Source organism: Eulemur rufifrons, chromosome 14 (assembly GCF_041146395.1).
Source record: "Eulemur rufifrons isolate Redbay chromosome 14, OSU_ERuf_1, whole genome shotgun sequence".
In the NCBI taxonomy this organism is placed as follows: Eukaryota; Metazoa; Chordata; class Mammalia; order Primates; family Lemuridae; genus Eulemur; species Eulemur rufifrons.
In genome coordinates this window covers 33,040,993-33,064,561 of record NC_090996.1, presented here as the reverse complement: position 1 = coordinate 33,064,561, position 23,569 = coordinate 33,040,993, and the positions used below count along the sequence as shown (strand labels likewise).

Below are 23,569 nucleotides of genomic sequence, written 5' to 3'. Positions count from 1 at the left end.
ATGAAGCACTTCTCAGTTAATTTTAAGCAACCATTATCTTACAGACATCAGGAAAGACTTGCAGATAAGATAGATTTAGAAGATTTTGTTTCCAAAACTTAAAAACATCCCCATATGCTGGATGAGGCTTTCTGGCTGTGCTGCCTATGTCAACATGGCCAGCCACTCTTCAAGGGCCGGATTACAGTTCTGCTGCCTGACGTCTGCTCCGCAGAGGGAGTCTCCAGTAGGACAGGAGCTGCTGCTGGGAGTGGGGCGTCTGCTCCATGCTCGCTATGGCCCAGGGACACTGTTGTCTCAGGCAAACATCCCAACAGTGGCCCTCACCACTTGGCTCAACTCTCCATTACACGGCACTGGATGTAGGAAAGTGGGTCAGTCAGGTGCCAGGTGAAAAGAAAAAGGGATGCTCCTGGGGTTCCAACCTGCTATGCTTCTAATTATCAACCACAGTCGATTTTTCTAGAACCGTTACTTTCAGTACTTTAGTACTGACTCAGACACTTCACACCCAACCAGACCTGTCCCACCTTACATTGGCTTGATGTAAAAAGTACCTCAAGCTGGGACCCTGGACATCTTATCACTTAAATCCATAGACCCCTGGCCTCTCAGTTTCTTCATTTGTGAAAAATAAGAACCAGGATGAACCTATCCATTTCCTGACAGGGCTGCTATGAGGGTCAGATGTGAAGACTGCTATGGAAACTCTTAGGTAGTCATTTGCAATCTACCCATTGTTTGCCCACAGTATTCTCCAGATTGGTCTGTTTCTGTTGGCTTCTGAGCACCTGCAAACTACCATTCTGCCATACACAGCCACTGATGAAACTTCTACACCCCGAGCTCTGTCTCTACTTTGATAGGCAACCACCACTGATCAGACCTGCCCAAGGTGAACCTGCACACACTTGATAGCTAATCTTTGGTGTGGTCACCTGGTGGAACCAGCAAAGTTATGCTGAAGTTATTTTTCTCTTTGTATTTCCATGAAAATAGTTCTTAACGTAATTGTGGGCAATTCTGTCTTGGTCATCTGGCTTGGAGAGCTGAATGCAGCCACCTTATTACGTCCTTCTGTCACCAGGGATGCCTGATTAGGAAGGTCTGGGATGTCAACACAATTTGTTAGATGTTTTGGCAGAGGAAGGGAGAGAGAAAAATTAGGTTTCTAAAAGGTTAGACTCACCATGTATCTTGTCATAGGGAGTTACCCTTTCTACTCTTTAATAAAGGTCTTGCTAATATAAAAACATCATAACTGTGTATATGTTTTCCCTAAGTGTGTCAGTTTTGAAACTGCACATCTCCGACCAAATGCTATATTCCTCAGGAGTACAGGAATAGCCCCACTGGGTCAGACCTATCCTCCCAGGTGAGGGTTCAGTAACCAATGGAGCCCGCATCCTAGGACGTGCCAGGACCATTCACCCCCCCATAGCCACTTATGGCTTTGCCCTTCACAAATTAGTTCTCACCCCTAAAAAATCCACTTGCAATCTCTGTCTCCATCACCTCTTAAATGCCCATTTCATATAGTGCTCCTTATATTTGTCCTCAACACAGTCATACAACACTCCTCATTGAACTCCTTAAGGCCATTGACTGTTTCATAAATTCTGATTGTGCTCTTTTCTTGGTATTTGCTTTTCCATATTAAAGGGTCCTACTCTTCTGTCTGATTTGGTTCCCTTTTGTGAATCTTGACGAGCTCTATTGGATCTCTTTGACGGCATGAACTGAACTGCTCACAGTATTCCTGGTAAGGCACACTACAGTTTTACATAAAGGTGGAATGAGCTGGGCACACTGTAATCCTAACAACTCAGGAGGCTGAGGAGGGAGGATCACTTGAGGCCAGGAGTTGAAGACCAGCCTGGACAATGCAGTGAGACCCCATCTTTTAAAAAAATAAAATTAAAACACTAGCCAGGCATAGAGGCTGAGGCAGCAGGATCACTTGAGCTCAGTAGTTTGAGGCTGCAGTGAGCTATGATCGTGCCACTGTACTCTAGTCTGGGCAACAGAGACCCTTGTATCTTAAAAAAAAAGGTGGAATGATGTATTGTCTTGTATTCAAAGCCTTCTTGGTAAAAAGAGCATACCTGGCTGACATCCTTGGGAATCTTCAACTCTCAGATTTCTTTCTTTTCAAACACAAGCACACATACTCGCTCTCCCTCTTTCATGGGCAGAGTCTATGTCTGTCTCTCTTGAATTTGGCACACATGCGCTGTATGCCAAACCACATTCTACATCAGTGATGCTACTTTTCCTTCCTAACTATGAGGTAGGGGGTATTTTCCCTATATGTGGAGGAGGACACAGGGGCTGAGAAAGGTGAAACAGCTTGCCCAGATCACAGAGCAGGTAGAACCAGTATCTGATGCACATCAGGCCAGTAACCAATCCACAGAACTCTTTCCTTGAAGTAATCTCCTGCCACCAGCCAATCTGGAGACCTTACTTTAGATGACAGAAAGATACGAAATAAAATCTGCCTTGGCCCTAATCACTAAGGAAGTGTTCCTCCTTTAGAGAACTGCTACAGATCCCAACTGTTTTGTTTCCTTTCTCTAAGTTAACTGCCTACCCACAAAAAGATAACATATTAGTCCCATAGTGACTTAATTTTTAAATAGCTTTTCATGTGGAACTCCATCAAATGAGTTTAAAAGGTAAAAGATATTCTATCTAGCAGTTGCTCTGCATCCACTTCTTACAATCCCCTAGAGAACTTTAGTCAGTTAGTTAGAAATCTTATCATCACCATCACCACCACCATCAGGTTAGTTTTGTGTTCAGTCAGCACATCATGATTAGCTTCACTTGTTTGCCTGGGTTGAACACTGAAATTCACTCACTCTAATTTTTTGTGTCCTATGTCTAGTACTTATACACAAGGATGACAGTTTATTCATCTAGTCTTTCAGCATTTAAAGTAAAATTATAAGGAAACAATGGCTTTCAGGCCCACAGTAACCAGAGTTCCCATTTTTGTTTCAGAGCTGTGTGATTCTCTTTACGTAGCCAACCAAGTTTTGGCCAACCACATTGCCTCTGTTACTCCCAAGCACAAGTTGCCCCAGGTAGGGAGCCCCTTTCTTGCCATGACACATGGAGCTGAATGCCTGGTTGCTTATAGTACCCTCACGCCTGGAATGCCCTTATTGTTCCTGCCCATCCGAATTCTATTCCATCTGAATCCAGAGCTAAACTCAAATCCCATCTCTTCCATTAGCCTTCTTGGACCTCATTGTTCTCCACTGGCCTCTTCCTCTTCCAGAATCCTTTAATAATTACCTACATCATTCATTTCACACATAATCCCCTCTGAAATGTTTACATCTTGTCAATTAACTTAGCACCTGGAAGGCAGGGACCACAACATCCACTTTTCTGGGAGTTCCCTTCAGTGTCAAGCAATGCAGAGTGTGGACACGCAATCAACACTTGTTTCATGCACAGGACAATCTTCCTTATGGAATCCATGGCATTACAAGAACACCCCCTCTTCCAGGGGCTCTGACGCTCAAAGCTCCAGGCCAGTGACTCCTCTGAGATATTGCCACCATAGGGCTGCTAAGTTGGCCTGTGATAGAGAAATGCAGCAGGGTGTATCTGCATCATGAATGTAGACATGCTATGCAAACACTAAACCAGGAAGAGCACTCCGATGTGTAAACTCCTGAATGGATGAACAACATTGCGTATAATATACTGCCTTCTAAAAACAAATATTTTAACCATCAGTACTAAATTTACCAGAAAAGTCACAGACATTTTTTTCAAACCTAAAGCTACATTTGCCTATAAGAATCATAACTAGGCCGGGCACGGTGGCTCACACCTGTAATCCTAGCACTCTGGGAGGCCGAGGCGGGCGGATTGTTTGAGCTCAGGAGTTGAAGACCAGCCTGAGCAAGAGCGAGACCCCATCTCTATTAAAAATAGAAAGAAATTATATGGACAGCTAAAAACATATATAGAAAAATTAGCTGGGCATGGTGGTGCATGCCTGTAGTCCCAGCTACTCGGGAGGCTGAGGCAGGAGGATCGCTTGAGCCCAGGTGTTTGAGGTTGCTGTGAGCTAGGCTGATGCCACTGCACTCTAGCCTGGGCAACAGAGTGAGACTCTGTCTCAAAAAAATAAAAAAATAAAATAAATAAATAAATCATAACTACAAATACAACTACTTAAAGAAACCAATCTAGCTAGACCCAAGTAATCAACTTGATGAAAAAGCTAAACAAATCACCAGAAACTCAGGTTAACACACCCACATTCTTCCCCTCAGTGTGACTTCTTATATGGCCTTATGTCAGGTCAAAACACTTGTGATTAATGGTACTAGTTTCCCCAACTTTAGGACAGATCTGGTAATCAAGCTTTACTATTACTAGCTCTATTAGAGGCAAATCCTCTAGTTTTACAAAAAAGAACAGAATTAAATAATAACTTTTATTAAGATAAATAAAATTTTAGTTTTCACTGTATGCCTCATGAATGAACCATGATGACATACAGCATTAAAAGAGAATCAAACATGGCTCTTTGAAAAGGAACTGCCTATGGAGGTGGTTAAAGAAAGATGCCAGAAACTATCTGAATGTGATTATTATATTTAGAAGGTGATGAACTCTAGTTCTTACCTGACTGGTAGAAGCCCCAGGACAGTTGCCCAGAACAACTTTTGAAAGAAACTGCACCTTTATTTAGGTAAGAAACCAGAACGATATGCCATTCTTACACACTACAAGACGATTGAACTGAGGCTCCCTAGAATATTATCAAAGCAGCTCAGACTCGGGGTAACACCCAAACAAAGGCAAAGTGAAACTCTTGGTGAGTACTACTCACTGATCTTCTGTTCCGAAAAATTTCACAAAGAAGCATTTCTTTCCACGCGGTTTCTTCAAGTCCTTAGGCGGATTAACAATCTGGAGAATAAAAGGGGGAAAAAAAGGGGTTGATGGCAACATATCAGCCTGCTAGAATGTAATTTTCCACAGCACTAACTTGGTAAGAAAAAAAATGAAACAAAAGAATTATGTACAAAAAAAGACCCAGGACCTAGTACTTGCCCAAACCTAGCACTTTTCTACTGAGATGTGTGGAAATGTGCAAATATTCTAGAAGTTCTCTATATTTAACAGTTAGCACAGTACTCAGTAGACACAATGGCCCTGTTTTACAAGCAGTTAACACTAAGATCAACATCATTTCTCCGATAGTGTGACCCTGTCATTACTGAAGAAATGTAGAAGACACTTCAAAATACTTCTTGTTCAGGAAGAGCTGAGACAGGTAATAGTGAAAATAAACGATAACTGAGCACGGAAAATAACCATATTGCAAATAGTGTAAAGACATTTCCTGGGCTCCTAGCAATATAAAAACAGAACATTTGGAAAGCTATGGTAGCTTTCACCTCATGCAAAATCTGGAATGCCAACTTCTGCAAAGATGCACTGGAACAGCACATATGGTAACATGGAAAAAAGAGTTAAACTTAGTTGGGACAAAAATACTTTGGCTTTTCACTAACCTACATTTAGATTTCTCTCTTCCTGGAGAATTTATTTTTTTCTCCTTTTGTCAGATTTAAGCATAAAGCCAAATTCAAATTAGAATTGATTTCTGGGGTTAAAAAATGGCAAACCTCTGATTCAAGAAATAAGGATGTACTGCAGATTAAAGATCTGGTTTACAGTGTATTATCTTCTCTAAAATAACTGACATTAGAGAAAAGAAAATTCTAAGTATTATTTGAATGGGCCCAGGTTAACTCAGTGCTAGAAATTGAGGGGAATGCATGTTATATTCCCCACCTCCTCAAACTCAACTTCAGATAGCTTCCTTTAGTAGCAAGACACTCACCTTTCCTGGCCAAGGAGGATACCGGCCCAGTTTTCCCCTAGAGAAAACACAAAGAGTCACCACTTGCCCTGGAAAAGCCAGTCCATCGCCTTCAACCCACTCAATACACAATTTATTTTTCTAAATCTCTTCTGGCACTCTCAAGTGCCAGAACAAAAGCTAGCAAACAGTTCTTAATCTGGCTTGCACAGCTGGTCCCAAGACTCTAACAAATAGAATGCATTTCCATTTCTTCATATGTATACGTATGTGCATAACTTATGTGCATTCTTCTGTTGACAAGGAATACAGAACAACAAAATGGTCAAGAATCACTTGTCTAAAGCTTTGCAATGACGGGGGCGGGGAGTTTCTCTGTAAACACAGACTTCCCTTTACAAAGTCTGGTATAATTCAACAGGAGACCAGCCCGGCTTTGACAAATGCTAATACAAGCCTCCCTCTGGGAGGAGAAACAAGCTACGCAGCTCGAAAGAGGCGGTGACAGTCAGTCTTGGTTCCAGTGGTTGTCTGGGACACAGAAGCAGACCACGAGAGGCACCCAAGGCGGCACTGATCACTGCCAAGCCATCAGTTGCAAAGGAGAAGTCCCCTCTCCGTTTCTTCACGGGACAGCGCCAGCAGTCCGGTTTAGACACCCCCGGCCGAGCCGCCCGCACAGGTCGGTTCCATCGTTTACGAAGGTTTTGACGGACTTGCCCTAGCGAGATGGCCCCGCGAATTCCCCGGCTCTCCTGCTTTCCAGGAAGCCCCAGCACGATCCCGGGACCTGGCGTCCGCGGAAGCCGGGCAGCACCGAGGGTTTCCCTTCGCAGGCGCCACCGGTGTCTGAGCCCCGAGTGCAGCCCTCCCTCGGGCGGCCTCATAGTCCGGGCCCGCCGTGGCCACCCTCGGCCTCAGTCCCCCAGGGCTGGACTGCCCCTTCCGCCCGGCGTCGCTCGCAAGAGCCGGCACCTTGTGTTCCCCTCATTCCGCGGTCTGGAGCGCATACAGACAGCTCCGGGGCTGCCCGCTAGCCCCGCGCCCAGCGAGGCAGCTCCCCGGAGCGTTTCTGTTAGCCCGGCCGCCTGGACTCACCACACCAAGTCGCCGAGCCGCAGACTCACAGCCGCCATCTTACCACCCAACCACCGCCGACGCACGGGCCGCCGGGAACATCAGGTCGCCCCGGCACCGCCCATTGGAGTGCGCCCGGCCACGTGACGGGGGCCGGCTGTCATCGGCCACGCCGCTGCTCTGACGTCACCGCGCTCGGCCGAGCTCATTGGCCGGCTGAGCGGCACGTGACGCGGGCGCCGCGGTGTCCGCGCGCCGGAGCGCTGAGATTCCCGGCTCCTTCCCCCTCCCTCCGGCTCGTGACAACGGAGCGCCCGCGGTCTGAGGCGGCGGCGGCGACGGTGCGGCCAGCCGAGCGCCAGAGGGAGCCGGCCTTGCGGCCCGTCCCGCTCCTGGGCCCTGGACTCAGTCCCCCACCCCCTCGGCGCTTCCGTTACGGCCGTTGGTCTGGCGAGGGCCCCGGAGCCATTCCCGAGCTCGAGGCGCCTGCTGGCCCCGTCGCTGCGCCCAGTAGCTGCCCGGACGGACCTCGGCGCGGCCTGGAAGTCAACGTCCGCCCGAGCCTGGGGTCCCGCGCCCGGCGGGCTCTGCTCGGCCGCTCGCAGCCCGAGAGGCCCCGGTGTTTGCGCTCGTCCGTCCCGCCGCCTGGGTTCTTTGGAGAGCTCTTCTCGACGGCCGGCTTTCGGAGGCAGCGTCCGAGCGTCGGGTCCCGCGCGGCAAGTTCTCCCAGGGCGCTCGGTGGCCGCCTCACCGTTGTGCCCCGAGTTGCTTCCCGGACACCGAGTTGGCATTTCTCCGCTTCCTCCTGGGCCGGCGCGCGGCGCCGCTGACGAGGCTCCCCCGGGCCATGGGCCGCGGCACGGGCCGGCCGCCCGCCCGGAGGCATGGCTCGGGAGCTGGCCGCTAGCTGTGCCGCAGCCCGGGATCCCGGGTCGGTATGAGGACCGCCGCGGGGGGACGTCTACGGCCCGCGTCGGCGCTCGGGACAAAGGTGCGTGTCGTGATCGGGACAGGGTTCTCTCGTTAGGCTTGCTGCGGTTTTCACTTTAGAAGAAGTTGTGACAACAGGAAGACAGATGCCAGGCATAATTTGGGTACCTTAAAACGGAACCATTAACTGGGAACTAACTGCAGCTGAGCACAGCCACTGCCCTAACTTCGGTACACCAGGTAGAAACAAAATTTTACAGAAAAATCTCAATGCAAGGTACAGACTCCAACGTGTCTAAGTCAAAGGTTGAAGAGTCAACGCCTGCTTGAAAAGGTGGCGGCGGGTCCACACGCATTTCCTGGAGGCTTTGGGTCCTACCAGTGCCTTTAGTTGTAAGTTTTTGTTTTTAAGCGTACTGGCTTGTCCCGCAGCCTCGTTTTTGTTTTTTGTTTTTTTTTTTGGAGACCATTTTCCCTGAAGTACCATGAATTAGCTAAAGGTACTGTTATTTACTCCGTGTTTGTGTTTTTAAGACAAACTGATTTTTAAAGTGTATTTAAGGCTATGAGAAATAATAAAATTCAACATGTCATTAATTTAAAAATTCTGAATTGTTAAGAAATTGAGGGATATATTAATGACTTAATAAGAAATGACTCTTAAGTCACCATTGCACTGAACCTGGAGGCATTCCTGTTAAAGTCAGGAACGTGGCAAAGAGTATATCGTCTAATATTGTCTTAGAAGTTCTAGCCAATGCAATAAGACATGAAACAAAAACAAATATAATTTTTCAGGAAAAGGAAGAGAAAATTCTTATTCTTGTGGACGATGGGACTGCCTATTTTGCGGGGAAAAAAGAGAAAACCATTAATATGTAAGAATTCAGTAAAGTGGCTCTCTCTACTCTGGGGAAATAAAGGAAAGACTTCAGTAAAGGGACTAATTACAAACACACATAATTTAGTTTTTTTGTTTCACCAATAATCAGTTTGAAAATATAATGGTTAAAAGAATGTATTTACAATAACTATACGATTCTGGGCATAACCTGAAATACAAAGGAGGCTAGCATTTTCTCAGTAACATCAGTTGAGGTTTAAGAGGACTGTTTCTGTGTGTAGAATGCTATACTTAGAATAACGTGCAACTCGTGGAGTTTTTAAATACTGAGCTATGGCTGGGTGTGGTGAATAACGTGCAACTCATTAATGTTGAGTTTTTAAATACTTAACTATGGCCCGGTGCTGTGGCTCACGCCTGTAATCCTAGCACTCGGGGAGGCTGAGGCAGTAGGATCTCTTGAGCTCAGGAGTTCGAGACCAGCCTGAGCAAGAGTGAGACCGCTATCTTTACTAAAAATAGAAAAAAATTAGCCGGGCATGGTGGCACATGCCTGTAGTCCCAGCTACTCGAGAGGCTGAGGCAGGAGGATTGCTTGAGCCCAGGAGTTTGAGGTTGCTGTGAGCTAGGCTGACACCACGGCACTCTTGCCCAAGCAATAGAGCAAGACTCTCTCAAAAAAAAAAAAAAAAAAAACCCCCCCCACAAACCGAGAATTAAATACTTAGCTATTTTTAAGTCTTTTAAGTTTTACTCACAAATCTTGTTTTATTACAAATCTAAGAATGTTTATATAAAAACACAAATACTTGAACTTTGACAAATTAAGGCACAGTTTAACAGGTTAAATTCCCTTAATTCTTTTTACAAAGTGAATTAAAAGTTTCTTAAAGGTTTTAAACTGCATTTAAAACTTTGTTTTTGATTCTCTCATATATTTCAAACTTCTAAAGAGGTGAATTTATAAGCCTAATAGTAAAATCTTTCCAAGGACTTAAGCAACCCTTGTGAGTCTAATAAATGTGTAAATGTAAGGTTTCTTTTAAAAATGCTAACACTTTCGAACTTAATTATGTTTTCTTAAGCATTTTGGATTAAAATTGTTGTTCTAACATGTCATTCTTTAATATATTGGATTGTCTTAAATGTTTTAAACAGCTTAGTAACAGCAGCACATTATGATGATGATGACAAACAACCCAAAATCTAACTTATAAGTGTTAATATACTAAAGGGTTGATTTACTTCATCCTCTAGTCCTGTTTGTATACCTTGTCAGGCTTGCAAAGTCACTTACGCAGTTGAGAGGAGCAGTTTTAGCGTTTAGGTGGACTGAAGTTGTAGTCTCTAAAACTTGGACTGAGATAAAGTTACATTTTTAAATTACTGCCTAGACATGGACACTAGGACCTGGTTGCCACTTCCAGGATGACCTTCCTACATCCCTTGGTTAACTTGTCTGATTTCCTTCTTCCAGTGAGACTGTGCGTGCTTTATCAGTGGCGCACCTGTAATCCTCCAGCTGGGATTTATTTTTACAACTCAGTGTATCACAAGTGTCCCGAGGGGCTTAAGGGTTTCTTTTAGGGGAATCTCAACATCTTGGTCCATGTTGGTCGATGGTCTTTTGCACTGCCAGCCTGCTTTACTGCTACTCACTTTGCTGCTTGATTGGAATTATTTTAACTCTTCATTTTTAGATACTTTGTTCTTTGATCTTATAGATTGGAATTTTGTATCATAATGGGAAGAACCAATATTGGATATATACAAACAATATCTACATATATATGGATATGTATGATATATACAAATTTTCCTGAATTCGTAATTGTAATTTATTTACAATTAAAATATAGTGAGCTTTTTTTGGGAACCTGCCAAAATAGTAAATAAGCTGGAATAGCCAACTATTATTTTGAAAAGAATAATAAAGGTGAAGTTTTAATTTGAGATATTAAAATATACCATAAAACTTTTCAAAACAGTGCAGTACTGGTTGAAGAATCTCTGAATGCTGGATTAATACAACAGATGGATTTCAGAAATAGACTTTAGACATCTATCATGTTACTATATGATATATGCCAAATCAGCAGGTGAAAGGATTATGTAGTGATTGCTGGAAGAGACCAAATTAGAGCCTCTCCTCATACCTTATAGCAGAGTAAATTCAAGTAGGATTAAAGAGTTAACTGTGAAAAATGTATCTGTAAAAGACCGTATAGGTAAATTCTTTTATAAGAACTGGCTGGAGAAGAGCATTCTGGGCATAAAAGAAATGAGTCATAGGAAAAAGAGTCTAATTTTCACTGCATCAAAAGTTAACATTTCTTTCATCATACCTCATTCTAAGCAAAGTTATTAGTAAATAGCAAAACAGGAAAAAGACTTATAAAAGATATGTTAGACATTATACATTTATAATGTTATAACCTATAAATATAAAATCAGTAGCCCTTACAAGTCAATAATAAAGTTACAACATAATCTACCATTCCCTGATTGCTGGGCATTCAGGTTGCTTCCATCATTTTTTTTCTACAAACAAGGCACCAGTGAATATCCTTATTTATTGATATGTTAGAAAGTTCACACTAGAATGTGTTTCTTTTCTTTTTTTTTTTTTTGAGGCAGTGTCCTGCTCTGTCACCCTGGCTAGAGTGCCGTGGTGTCAGCCTAGCGCACAGCAACCTCAAACTCCTGGGCTCAAACAATCCTTCTGCCTCAGCCTCCCAAGTAGCTGGAACTACGGGCATGTGCCACCATGCCCGGCTAATTTTTTCTATATATTTTTCGTTGTCCAGCTAATTTCTTTCTATTTTTTACTAGAGACGGGAGTCTCGCTCTTGCTCAAGCTGGTCTCAAACTCCTGACGTCAAACGATTCTCCCACCTCGGCCTCCCAGAGTGCTAGGATTACAGGTGTGAGCCACCGTGCCTGGCCTAGAATGTGCTTTTAAAAGTAGAACACAAAATTATACATGAAGGACACACAAAATATATGTATATGGCATGTATTTGCATATTTCTATTCTGTAAATATTTGAAATTCTGGGATTCAAATTCTTTGACCATTCCCAAGTGACTTTGAAGGTCTTTGGCATGTAATAATTTATTACTTTGCCAACGCCAGTGTTTGGTGGTGGGACAAGGATGCTCAGGGGCTTGTAACTTTGTTCGGAAGTGAGCCTAGCCACACCCCTCCTGAACTATTGGTTCTTTACTATCCCAGGGTAGGCAGTACCTTCTATTAGCTGATAAAAGCTTTGTGATTGTGAAAATTGGCGCCAAGTGAAAGTAAACTGCTGGTGATGAAAATAAAGAGGTTTTAAGAAAGATTATTCTCAGCCAGAAAAGAAAAAAAGCATTGGATAAATTAAGTGGGAAATGAATTTTTTAGTGGTCCTTGCAATTTTGAGGATTCTTTTTTATTTTTATTTTTTAAGATTTTTATGTATTTATTTTTGAGACAGGGTCTCACTTTGTTGCCTGGGCTAGAATGCAGTGGCATCATCATAGTTCATTGCAACCTCAATCTCCTGGGCTCAAGAGATCCTCCTGCTTCAGTCCCTGAATAGCTGGGACTACAGGTGTACCACCATGACTGCTAATTTTTCTATTTTTTGTGGAGATGGGGTCTCTTGCTCAGGCCAGTCTCAAACTCCTGACCTCAAGCAATCCTCCTGCCTTGGCCACCCAAAGTGCTAGGATTACAGGTGTGAGCCACCATGCCTAGCCAATTTTGAGATTTCTTAAGGCTTTGTCAGTATGAGTTCTCTGAGGTCAAGGATCTAGTGTAGATGCTTAGAATAAAAGACTGGAAGGAAGTATGCTAAACAGTGACTAACTCTGAATGATGATATTTGGGGTGATTTTCATATATTAAAAAATTTCAAGGTGAATGTTATTTAAGCAGAAAAACAAAAAATGATAAAGTAAATTTAACAATGGATTTTTCTTGACAGTGAAGTTCTTTTAAGCTAATTCTGTATTTTTTGGTAAAATGGGAACTGAGGGGACAAAACTTAAATTCTGTACAACTAGACAGGAAAATTATTATTTTTATCATCTTTGTTTGACCTGGCCCTTCTTTTCAATGTTAACAGAAGCCATGCAGTGACACCTGCTAAGCCTTGTTGGTAGCCATGTCGGAGCCCCACAGGGTCCAGTTCACCTCTCTCCCAGGTTCTCTGAATCCTGCGTTTTTGAAGAAGTCCCGGAAAGAGGAGGTTGGGGGAGCAGAGCAGCATCAGGACTGTGAGCCGGCTGCAGCAGCTGTTCGGATTACACTCACCCTCTTTGAACCAGATCACAAACGCTGCCCAGAGTTCTTCTACCCAGAGTTGGTGAAGAATATACGAGGGAAGGTGAAAGGCCTTCCACCTGGAGACAAGGTACACTTCAGTGTCCTCAGAGGCACTTTACAGGCCTAATGTACAGGTGTCCGTGTGTGCACATGGACTTCTGTAGTAAGGAAGCAAGACTGGCGAGGCTTTGGCCACCTCAAGATCATAACACTTGCCCAAGGTACACTTCAGTGTCCCCAGAGTCACTCTGCAGACCTAATGTACAGGTGTCAGTGTGTGCACATGGTGCTTCTGTAGTGAGGAAGCAAGACTAGCAAGGCTTTGGCCGCCCTAAGATCATATCACTCACCCAAAGCAAGCACGAGGTTTGCTGGTCTTGCCTCTGTGCATGAAGGGAGAGAATTCTTTCTAGAACCAATCTCCTGATTTACGCCACAGAAAATTGTATGGCACATATGAAGCTAATTTAAATTGTGACTAATTAGTACAAATTAAAAAACAGGCCGGGCGCGGTGGCTCACGCCTGTAATCCTAGCACTCTGGGAGGCCGAGACGGGTGGATCGCTCAAGGTCAGGAGTTCGAGACCAGCCTGAGCGAGACCCCGTCTCTACTAAAAATAGAAAGACATTATATGGACAACTAAAAATCTATATAGAAAAAATTAGCCGGGCATGGTGGCGCATGCCTGTAGTCCCAGCTACTCGGGAGGCTGAGGCAGTAGGATCGCTTAAGCCGAGGAGTCTGAGGTTGCTGTGAGCTAAGCTGACGCCACGGCACTCACTCTAGCCTGGGCAACAAAGTGAGACTCTGTCTCAACAACAACAAAAAAAAAACAATAAATTTTTCATGCCCAGGTTATAAATGTTACATGTAAGTGAAACTAGACCCTGACTGTTCCAGTGTTGGAATTCCGTGCTAGACGTTTTCCATTTCCAAGAGAATCTTGCTCTCTGCAAGATTCTAGGATTCTAAAGAAAGACGAGAAAAGACACAGACTGCTCATTTCTTCTAAGCAGTAATATTCTGGGTAGTTCCTTTACCTGGATGGATAGAAACCTGTTTCTGCCTTTTTAAAAACACTTTTTAAAATTTTTATTTTGTTTTTTGCCGGAATTGTGTTGTAGCCTTCAGACGTTTGAAAAATCAGTTTGATTTTTTAAATAAATTTATTTATTTATTTATTTGAGACAGGGTCTCCCTCTGTTGCCTGGGCTAGAGTGCCATGGCATTAAGCTCACAGCAACCTCAAACTCCTGGGCTTAAGCAATCCTTCTGCCTCAGCCTCCCGAGTAGCTGGGACTACAGGCATGCACAACCGTGCCCAGCTAATTTTCTTCTATATATATAATTTTAGCTGTCCAGATCATTTCTTTCTATTTTTAGTAGAGACGGGGTCTCGCTTTTGCTCAGGCTGGTCTCGAACTCCTGACCTTGAGCGATCCTCCTGCCTCGGCCTCCCAGAGTGCTGGGATTACAGGCGTGAGCTACTGCGCCCAGCCTGAAATGTTTTTTAAGTGATCTATTTTCCTGGCAGATTTGCTTTACTTTTTAGTATGGAACTTTCAAACATACACAGAGGTAAAGAACATAACATAAGCAGCACCCATGTGCCCATTATGCAGCTTCAACTATTACTGTTGTTTTGGTAATTCGTTAACTGTTCAAAACTTTTTTATTGAATTATGTACGTAAGAAAACTGCACATTTGACAAATGCACAACCTGATGGATTTTCACAAACTCAACACACCCATGTAACCTGCACCTGGGTCACAGAATATATTTATGGGACCCCAGATACCATCCTCCTGCCCTTCCTGAACGCTACGCCAAACCTCATAGGCTGTCACTGTCCTGATTTCTAACAGCTTAGATCAATTCTGCATGTTTTTGTATTTTATGTGTAGGAATCATACAGTATGGGTAGGAGCTAAGTGAAGAGCATTTTTAAGCCCCTACTGTATACCTGTGCACTATGCTAGGCTCTGAGGAAAAGGTAAGTGGGACCCACTGCAACATTCTGATCTCTAGAGTGGCTCTTAGTGAAATGGGGATGAGGCTATGCCAGGTGCTGTCAGTCTCATTCAGGGTTGTGCTGTTTAGTGAGGGGAGTATGGTTAGAAGATTTACCCACTTTTCTTAGCTCAGATAAAAATGTGTTTCCTTGATTGAGATCTGATTGCTGGAATGGAAACCAATGAATCTGTATCAAGGGTCTGCCAGTTACATAAAGGCCAGTGGGCAAGATGAGAAAGAAAGAATTTCAAATCTGTTCACAGTCCCTTTTCTAGTAGGACGTGTCTCTTTCCTTGAGAGGAAGAGAAAGTGGCAGTGATTGGTTATTTATAAGCTCAAACCAAGTCAGTAGATGTTCAGTGAAAGTCTAGTTCAGAAATTAGAACTTCGGTGCTCTGATGTTACATATTTTGGGCTCCAAATGCCCTTCTCTATTGCGGAAAAAGGTGGCATGGAGCACACAGAACTTTGGATCCAGTTTCAGGGGATTCATTCCTGACTTCAGGTTCAGAACTCCTCAATTGTTGTGGATCTACTCTACAGCATTAGAAGTACAGTTAAATCTGATACATTTGTGCATAAATTCATTTATCGTGTAATTCCTACAATGTGAAGACACTGTGCTGGACACTGAAGACTACATAAAGGGGGAGAAGACACTGTTACCAGTCCCAAAGCAACTTGTAATAGTGTAGATGTTTTAGGAGACTTGTACCAACATAGGTAATGGAAGTTACGGTGTGGTCATCGTTTAAGTCTGGTGCAAATACAAGCCCTCGTGGGCTTGGACAGAAGAGAGCTTACATACTGGATGCTGTGTTTGGACAGAGCTGGATCTTCATACAGTCAGGAAATATTATTGGAAGACTACTGTTTGCAGGGCATTAAGGAGTACACATTGAATCCAGTGCTGCTCAAGATTGGGATTTATTAAAATTATTTTAACAACTCAAGTTATATGTGATCGTAGAAAAATTAGAAGATTTGTACAGATAAGCACGTTTTAAATACCACTTATTTGTGGTGTGTTCATTACATATTATTCTGTAATATCCTGTTATATGTATATACCATAAATCATTTAACTGATCCTTTGTAGGTAGGTGGGATTTCAGTAGGCAGAGATGGGAGGATGAGATGAGAAAGTTTTGTTTTCAAAAAGCATTCAGTCTTTAGTGTTTTTGGTCTGCCTTAAAGTCTTAAGCATATTTGGTACAATATTAAAATTAAGATTCCTTGCTCAAGAAGCTAAGGAATTTGAAAATTTACTTGATGAGAAAAATGCAAGAATGAGCTTATAGAATAGAAATAAACTTTGGAAGACTGCCTGCAAAAACATTTGGAGTGAGTATTGATATTGGGAGGACAAAAGGGAGGTGATAGACCTTTAAGGATAGGCTTTTAAGGATAGGGAGTTCCATAAACCTGGATTCGACTTTGGCAGCCCTGAGAGAAGTGCAGGTTCAGACCACTTTTCTAAACAGTAAGGCGCAATAGCTCTTAAGAACTTGCACTGCATTCAGTGGGCTCTTAACTATTTTGAGCCATTGGCTATTGGGGAAGTCTGGTGAATCCTATCAACCCCTTCTTAGAATGTTTTTAAATGCATAAAGTAAATTTTAGGGTTCCAGAGGAGATCCACTGTACTGATCACAGCTGTGTATAGGTTGAGCACCCCTGACTAAAGGCCCTTGGCTGTGTTTGAAGCCCTACAGTCCCTTGTGCTGTGGTGGGCGGTTGTAGGCATTGACTCAAGTTTTGCTGAATTACATGAGTGGAACTTTTAGTTTTTTAAACAATTAAGATAAACACTGATGAGATGTAAGTATATATCCTGTCTTTTTCTGGAAACCAGTTGTGTGTGTTTGGTTTTTTTGTTTGTTTGTTTGTTTTGTTTTTTTTTTGAGACAGAGTCTTGCTCTGTTGCCTGGGCTAGAGTGCTGTGGCGTCAGCCTAGCTCTCAGAAACGTCATACTCTTGGGCTCAAGCAATCCTCCTGCCTCAGCCTCCCAAGTTGCTGGGGCTACGGGTGTGCGCTACTACGCCCAGCTAATTTTTTCTATTTTTAGTTGTCTGGCTAATTTCCCTCCCTTTTCAGTGGAGATGGGGTCTCACTCTTGCTGAGGGTCGTCTTGAACTCCTGACCTCAAATTATCCTTCCACCTCGGTCTCCCAGAGTGTTAGGATTACAGGCATGAGCTGCCATGCCTGGCCTGAAAAACAGTTTCTATTATGCAGTTTATAGGTGTTGAGTAGTCAGTGAACGTTCAGTGAATAGGAATGTGGGAATATTTTGTGATTTATTTTTTGTGTAATGGTTTCTTTACAGAAGAAAGATCTCTCAGATCCTTTCAATGACGAAGAAAAGGAAAGGCATAAAGTGGAGGCCCTTGCCCGGAAATTTGAAGAAAAATATGTAAGATTTCTCTCTTGGGCAATAAAACAACCTCATAGGGTAGGAGAGGTTTCTAGACATTTCCATATTCCCTTAGTGGAATATCATGTAATCACCACTTATCTGGAAATAAAGCATAGAGCTTGGAGAGAACAGAATGCAGCTATTAAACAAATGCATTGAGGTACAGAAAAGGCATATGGTAGAGCTAGTGTGTGGCGCTGAGCAAATGAACAAGAACGGCCTGTTACCTGCCTTGGAGAAAATGTTTAGGTATGAAGCATGAGAGACCATTTTATGCAGATAACATCTGTGCTATGTGGAAAGGTCTTTAGGGAAGGAGTATTTTGGAGGGGTGGTGTGAGAGAGACTATTGCAGTGTGTTACAGGGTTTAATCACTAGCTGATGAAGTTCAAGGCAGCAATTCTGTGTATTTATCAAAAAGCTTATGTTCTGTTGCTTTTAAATTTTAGGGTGGAAAGAAACGTAGAAAAGACCGAATACAGGACTTGATTGATATGGGGTACGGTTATGATGAATCTGATTCCTTCATCGATAACTCTGAGGCGGTAAGTAGTTAATGAAAGGGCGCTATCACTAGCTCCTCCTTTTGATGGCCTGGAAGCTGGTGGTGGGGTCGGAGTGGGCTTGCCCTCTCCCTAGCATGAGGCAGTAGCAGCACTGATGAGAGAGGAAGTGACATTCTTGATCTGGGCCTTAGTTTCCTCATCTGAAAATGATAACCAGATCTGTCCAAAACACCTGTAGCTTGGACATTTCATGATTGACCAAAAGGATGGCTTAGCATGCTGTTGGAAGTGTGACAAAGAAACAGTCACATCTCTCTTGAGACCTGCTTTGCACCTTTGGACTATAGAACTAGAACTTGGAGCTGACAGTTTGTTTCCCCCCCTTCAGTATGATGAACTTGTTCCTGCTTCTTTGACTACAAAGTATGGAGGATTTTACATTAACTCGGGAACCCTGCAGTTTAGACAAGCATCAGAATCTGAGGATGACTTCATTAAAGAAAAGAAGAAAAAGTCTCCCAAGGTTAGAACGTGCTCCCTTTTGGATTTCAGAAATGCTTTTTGCTGTGACCCTAGCAGATGAGTAGGTGACTCACCAGAATATGCGACGGTTTAGGATGTGGCTCAGGAGGCTGGTGGAAAGGCACCACGTGTGCCGTGACAAGGAGACATGAACTTGAGGGGCTCTGGTCAGCTCTTGGTTGTGGTGTCCACATCACATGGTGTCCCAGCAGGCTCAGCAGGGGTCGTTTCTCCAGGTGGTCACAGGGTGGGGCGAGAGCAGTGAAGGGTATGGAGTGAGGGAGTATGCGCCACCCTTGCTGGACCTCTTCTGTGGACATGTAGAGGACCTCAGTTCCCAGGGCTGTCATCCCACTGAAAACAAGTCAGCCTTAAGATGAGTATGTTTTACAATCTGTCTACCTCTGCCTGTGTGTTTAAAACAAGACGTAGGGCCTACATGTAGCTTATTTCAAACTAGAAAGGTTTCAGGCTTCAGGATGGCCGCTGTTGTCTCAGCCCTGGGTGTTTCCAGGAGACACTGTCAGTGGGAATGCTGTGGGTTTGTGGTCCAGGGACTGATCTCTGAGAGCTTTTATTCATAGAAGAGATAAGACAGGTCTCAGGATGTGCCCTGGGCGGAGCAAGGCCAGTGCTGTGTAGTGCACTTGCTCCCTGAGTTAGGGAGCCGTGTAACTGTGCCTTGTCTTTAATTCTCAGAAGCGGAAGTTGAAGGAAGGTGGTGAGAAGATAAAGAAGAAGAAAAAAGATGACACTTATGACAAGGAGAAGAAATCGAAAAAGTCCAAGTTTTCCAAAGCCGGGTGAGAGGCAGCAGCTTCTTTGCTAGGATAAAGTCTGAACTGTTAGGGCAGGACACCTGGGAGCTGACTCACCTCCTCCCCACAGCTTCAGAAGAGGCGGCCGGCCTGGCCTTCCTGTGCTCCTCACACCTCCCGCAGTGCCATTCCGGGCATAGACGCTCACCTCTCTGTGTGTCAGATAGTTCCACTGTCAGTGTTGGCAGCTATTTCTGTCAGTGTGTGACTGCTGATGTTTCTCGTTCTCTTGGGCACTCCTCTCCCCGCCCCAGTTCTGCTTCTGTCTCTGCTGTTGCCTTTGTCTTCTGTGGTCATGCTTCCTTCTCCTCTCTCGGTCTCACCCCAGCTGCTCTTCCAGTTGCTGCTGTTCTCTGCTGCTCCTGCTTTCTCCCTTTAAATACTTTTCTTGCTCCCCTCTCCCCCACCCCTTGCAACCTTTTATTTCAGCCTGGCAGTGGTTTCTAAAAACCCATCGGAAATTTAGCATTATGTGACACTGTGTTGCTAACCTGAATTAACTCTCAAGCTTTGGTCTCAGCAAGAACGATCTCCATATGCCAAGAGGAGGGAGGAGTGATAACAGGGTGGACTGTGACTGAGGTTCTCCCGGAGACCATTGCCCTGGGACAGTTTCCCTTTGGAGGTGTCCTGCAGCTGGAGTAACCAGTTTCCCTCTTGCTTGTAGCTTCACAGCCCTCAATGCCAGTAAGGAGAAGAAGAAAAAGAAGTATTCTGGGGCTTTATGCGTTAAAGAGATGCTAAAGAAATTCCAGAAGGAGAAAGAGGCTCAGAAAAAAAGGGAGGAGGAGCACAAGCCTATAGCGGTCTCGTCAGTGGAAGCTCAGGGCCTGCGGGAATTGGAGGGCACCTCCGACCCCTTGCTCTCGCTCTTCGGCTCCGCTTCTGACAACGATTTGCTCCAGGCGGCCACTGCCATGGACTCGCTGACTGATTTGGACCTGGAGCAGCTGCTCAGTGAGTCTCCAGAAGGCAGCCCCTTCCGTGACATGGATGATGGAAGCGATTCCCTTGGGGTGGGATTGGACCAGGAATTCAGGCAGCCCTCTTCTTTCCCTGAAGGCCTGCCAGCACCCCTGGAGAAGCGCGTTAAGGAGCTGGCTCAGGTATGGTGACACTGTGTGGCTGGGCTTTCCTGGAAGCGGTTCGGGCAGATTGACGTTGGTTCTGCACCGTGTGAAGCTTGATGCCCAGAGAAACCGGTAGTGAGTTGGCAGTTAACGTGTAAGCTTTTTCCAAGCTCTCTGCTCATCCTGAGTGAGGAAGCGTGTACTTTCTTGGGAAAGACAGGGACAAATTTAGTGGCAATGAAATGGTATAACCTCAAACAGTGCTGGGCTATGGTGCAAGAACGCTGCACTGGGTGGACACCCTGTTTGGCAAGCTGTCCCTCCTCAGTGGTTGCCAAGTGTCAGCTCTTGGGCATGACAATGGCAGGGTTCTGGATGCCACAGACAAGGTGGGCTGGGTCCTGGTGGGAAGGCGGTGACCAGGAGAGGCAGCTGTTCTGGTTTGAAAGTGCCATGTTCAAGTATGAAGTTGATATTGATACTTCAGTCTTCACCTTGCCTTTCTCCTATGACAGCACTAAGAAACTTTGGAGGCTGGGCGTGGTGGCTCACGCCTGTAATCCTAGCACTCTGGGAGGCCGAGGCGGGTGGATTGCTCAAGGTCAGAAGTTCGAGACCAGCCTGACCAACAGTGAGACCCCGTCTCTACTAAAAATAGAAAGAAATTATCTGGCCAACTAAAATATATATAGAAAAAATTAGCCGGGCATGGTGGCACATGCCTGTAGTCCCAGCTACCCGGGAGGCTGAGGCAGTAGGATTGCTTAAGCCCAGGAGTTTGAGGTTGCTGTGAGCTAGGCTGACGCCACGGCACTCACTGTAGCCCGGGCAACAAAGCGAGACTCTGTCTCAAAAAAAAAAAAAAAAAAAAAAAGAAACTTTGGAAAAGGGGTGGAGAGTATATGGGATTTATCCCAATCTAAAAACAATTTCAATTTGCATATTCCTTTCTAGCCTGTATATGTATGTTTTTATGCAGTTGTAATTGTAGTTGTGAATAATTATTTCCTGCTTTTTTCAGTTAATAAATATTATAAAGCCCTCATCACTTTTAATGGTTGCAATAAAGAGGAGGCGTATTCTAGAAATTTACTTAATGCTATTCTAGAGGGTCCCTAGGTACTCTGTTGCAACCAGGGCCTTGCGCTTGGAGCACTCAGAGCCCCGCTGCGTGTGCGCGTGAGTGCGCTGGACCCCCAGATCTGTTGAGCGTCTGCTGGGAAGGATAGTCTTCGCAGGGACAGAATGCATTTGTACATAAAAATTGCATATAGTTCCAAAAGTCACACGTGGATATTTGGGTCCTTAATAAGGAGCCCTATCCTAGATCTTAAAATGGACATTGCATTTTTAAAATTTAAATTAAACTTTTATGTATTTAACTGTAGCATTAGCAGTGTTACGTGTGTCTCACTTTATTTTTTACTCCCCTTATTTTTCTGTTTTTCTCTTATTTCATTTATTTTTATAGTAAGATTGGTTAGATTTTAAATCTTGGTCTTAGATAATACATGTATCAGTTTCTATTGCTGTCTACCCTAAAACTTTGGCTTAATAAGCGATTCATTTCTCCTGACCCTGGGTTGGCTGGGTGGTTCCTCTCCTGACCCTGTCTGGGCTCCCTCTTGCGGCTGCATTCAGGTGGCAGCTTGCCTGAGTCCTGGCAGGGCCTCTTTCTTGTCTGTCATCTTGGCCTGCAGGGTGTGGTGGTCTCAGGGCAACATCTCAAGAAGGGTAAAGGTGGCAGCCACAGGGCCCTTGAGATCTAGCGTTAGAGGTTGTGTGTATCGCATCACTTTAGCACACTCTTGGTCAAAGGAAGTCACAGGAGCAGCCCAGATCCAAGGATTGGGGAGCTGGAGTGCACTTCTCTGGGTTGGAGGAATTTCTCCACAGGAAGAGCTGTGGTCCTGTTTTGCAGTCTACCAAATTTTAAAAAATATCTTTGAAAACTTACGTATGTCAAAGAGGTCCTCCAAGGTGGACGCCTCGGTGGATGCCCATGCTATGTTTACTGTTTTCTTCTCATGTTAGCCCATTTTTCATTCTTGTTCATTTGTACTGTGCATTTTTATGGGCCCCAGGGAATCCAGTGATTTGATGGCCTCACCCTATCTTCTCTTAACGTGCATTGATTGCATCATTTGTCGTAGTTGTTAGAAGTACAGATGCTGGGAAAGCTCAGGTTCAGTGCCCTCTCGGGCCATTGTCTTGCTGTAGTCTGGCAGCTACTTGGCCTGGGCCAAACAGATGACCTGGGCCTATTTCGGTCCTCTTCAGTCAGGCATAAAACAGGGACAATACTAAGACCAGAAATGAAACAGATACCCCATGCCACCTTCTCCTCTACTCTGCCCTTCTGTGGCGTGAGAACAACTGCATCACAAGAAATGCAGTGAGGGATGGATCCAAAGATGAATGAGGTAGGAAAAAGAAAAACTTGTTTAGGGCCGGGCGCGGTGGCTCACGCCTGTAATCCTAGCACTCTGGGAGGCCGAGGCGGGTGGATCGCTCAAGGTCAGGAGTTCGAGACTAGCCTGAGCAAGAGCGAGACCCTGTCTCTACTAAAAATAGAAAGAAATTATATGGACAATTAAAAATATATATATATATACACATATATAGAAAAATTAGCCGGGCATGGTGGTGCATGCCTGCAGTCCCAGCTACTCGGGAGGCTGAGGCAGGAGGATCGCTTGAGCCCAGGAGTTTGAGGTTGCTGTGAGCTAGGCTGACGCCACGGCACTCACTCTAGCCTGGGCAACAAAGTGAGACTCTGTCTCAACAACAAAAAAAAAAGAAAACAACTTGTTTGATCTCTTTTTTTTTTTTTTTTTTGGAGACAGAGTCTCACTCTGTTGCCCGGGCTAGAGTGCCGTGGCGTCAGCCTAGCTCACAGCAACCTCAAATTCCTGGGCTCAAGCGATCCTCCTGCCTCAGCCTCCCAAGTAGCTGGGACTGCAGGCAGGCGCCACCAGGCCTGGCTAAATTTTCCTGTATATTTTTAGTTGTCCAGCTGATTTCTTTCTAATTTTCAGTAGAAACGGGGTCTCGCTCTTGCTCAGGCTGGTCTTGAACTCCTGAGCTCAAACGATCCTCCAGCTTTGGCCTCCCAGAGTGCTAGGATTACAGGTGTGATTGTTAGATCTTTTTTAAAAAGGAAGTCATGCCAGATTTCATTCTATTCAGCAAAAACA

At 44.5% G+C, this 23,569-nt stretch overlaps 2 protein-coding genes across 14 annotated transcripts in view; one reads left to right on the top strand and one right to left on the bottom strand.

The window, feature by feature from the left end:
- GLYR1 (glyoxylate reductase 1 homolog) overlaps positions 1–7,020 on the bottom strand; it is a 33,127-nt gene extending 26,107 nt beyond the window's left edge. For 4 of the 9 annotated variants that reach the window (XM_069486968.1, XM_069486970.1, XM_069486971.1 and 1 more), the window contains exons 1-3: positions 6,959–6,996; positions 5,882–5,918; positions 4,862–4,941 (exon numbers count right to left, since the gene is read on the bottom strand). In XM_069486968.1, coding sequence (XP_069343069.1) covers positions 4,862–4,941; positions 5,882–5,918; positions 6,959–6,996 — 155 coding nt within the window. Of the gene's footprint in view, positions 1–4,861; positions 4,942–5,881; positions 5,919–6,958 lie in introns of all 9 variants that reach the window. The other 5 variants (XR_011235317.1, XR_011235318.1, XR_011235319.1 and 2 more) reach the window with 3 other exon arrangements.
- A 185-nt stretch (positions 7,021–7,205) lies between these two features.
- Positions 7,206–23,569, top strand: part of UBN1 (ubinuclein 1) — a 31,940-nt gene continuing 15,576 nt past the window's right edge. For 4 of the 5 annotated variants that reach the window (XM_069486964.1, XM_069486962.1, XM_069486966.1 and 1 more), the window contains exons 1-7: positions 7,206–7,928; positions 12,820–13,107; positions 17,366–17,452; positions 17,906–18,001; positions 18,351–18,485; positions 19,184–19,287; positions 19,970–20,408. In XM_069486964.1, the coding sequence (XP_069343065.1) occupies positions 12,859–13,107; positions 17,366–17,452; positions 17,906–18,001; positions 18,351–18,485; positions 19,184–19,287; positions 19,970–20,408 (1,110 nt within the window). In that variant the 5' untranslated portion in view covers positions 7,206–7,928; positions 12,820–12,858. Of the gene's footprint in view, positions 7,929–8,310; positions 8,368–12,819; positions 13,108–17,365; positions 17,453–17,905; positions 18,002–18,350; positions 18,486–19,183; positions 19,288–19,969; positions 20,409–23,569 lie in introns of those variants that run through there. The other variant, XM_069486963.1, reaches the window with a different exon arrangement.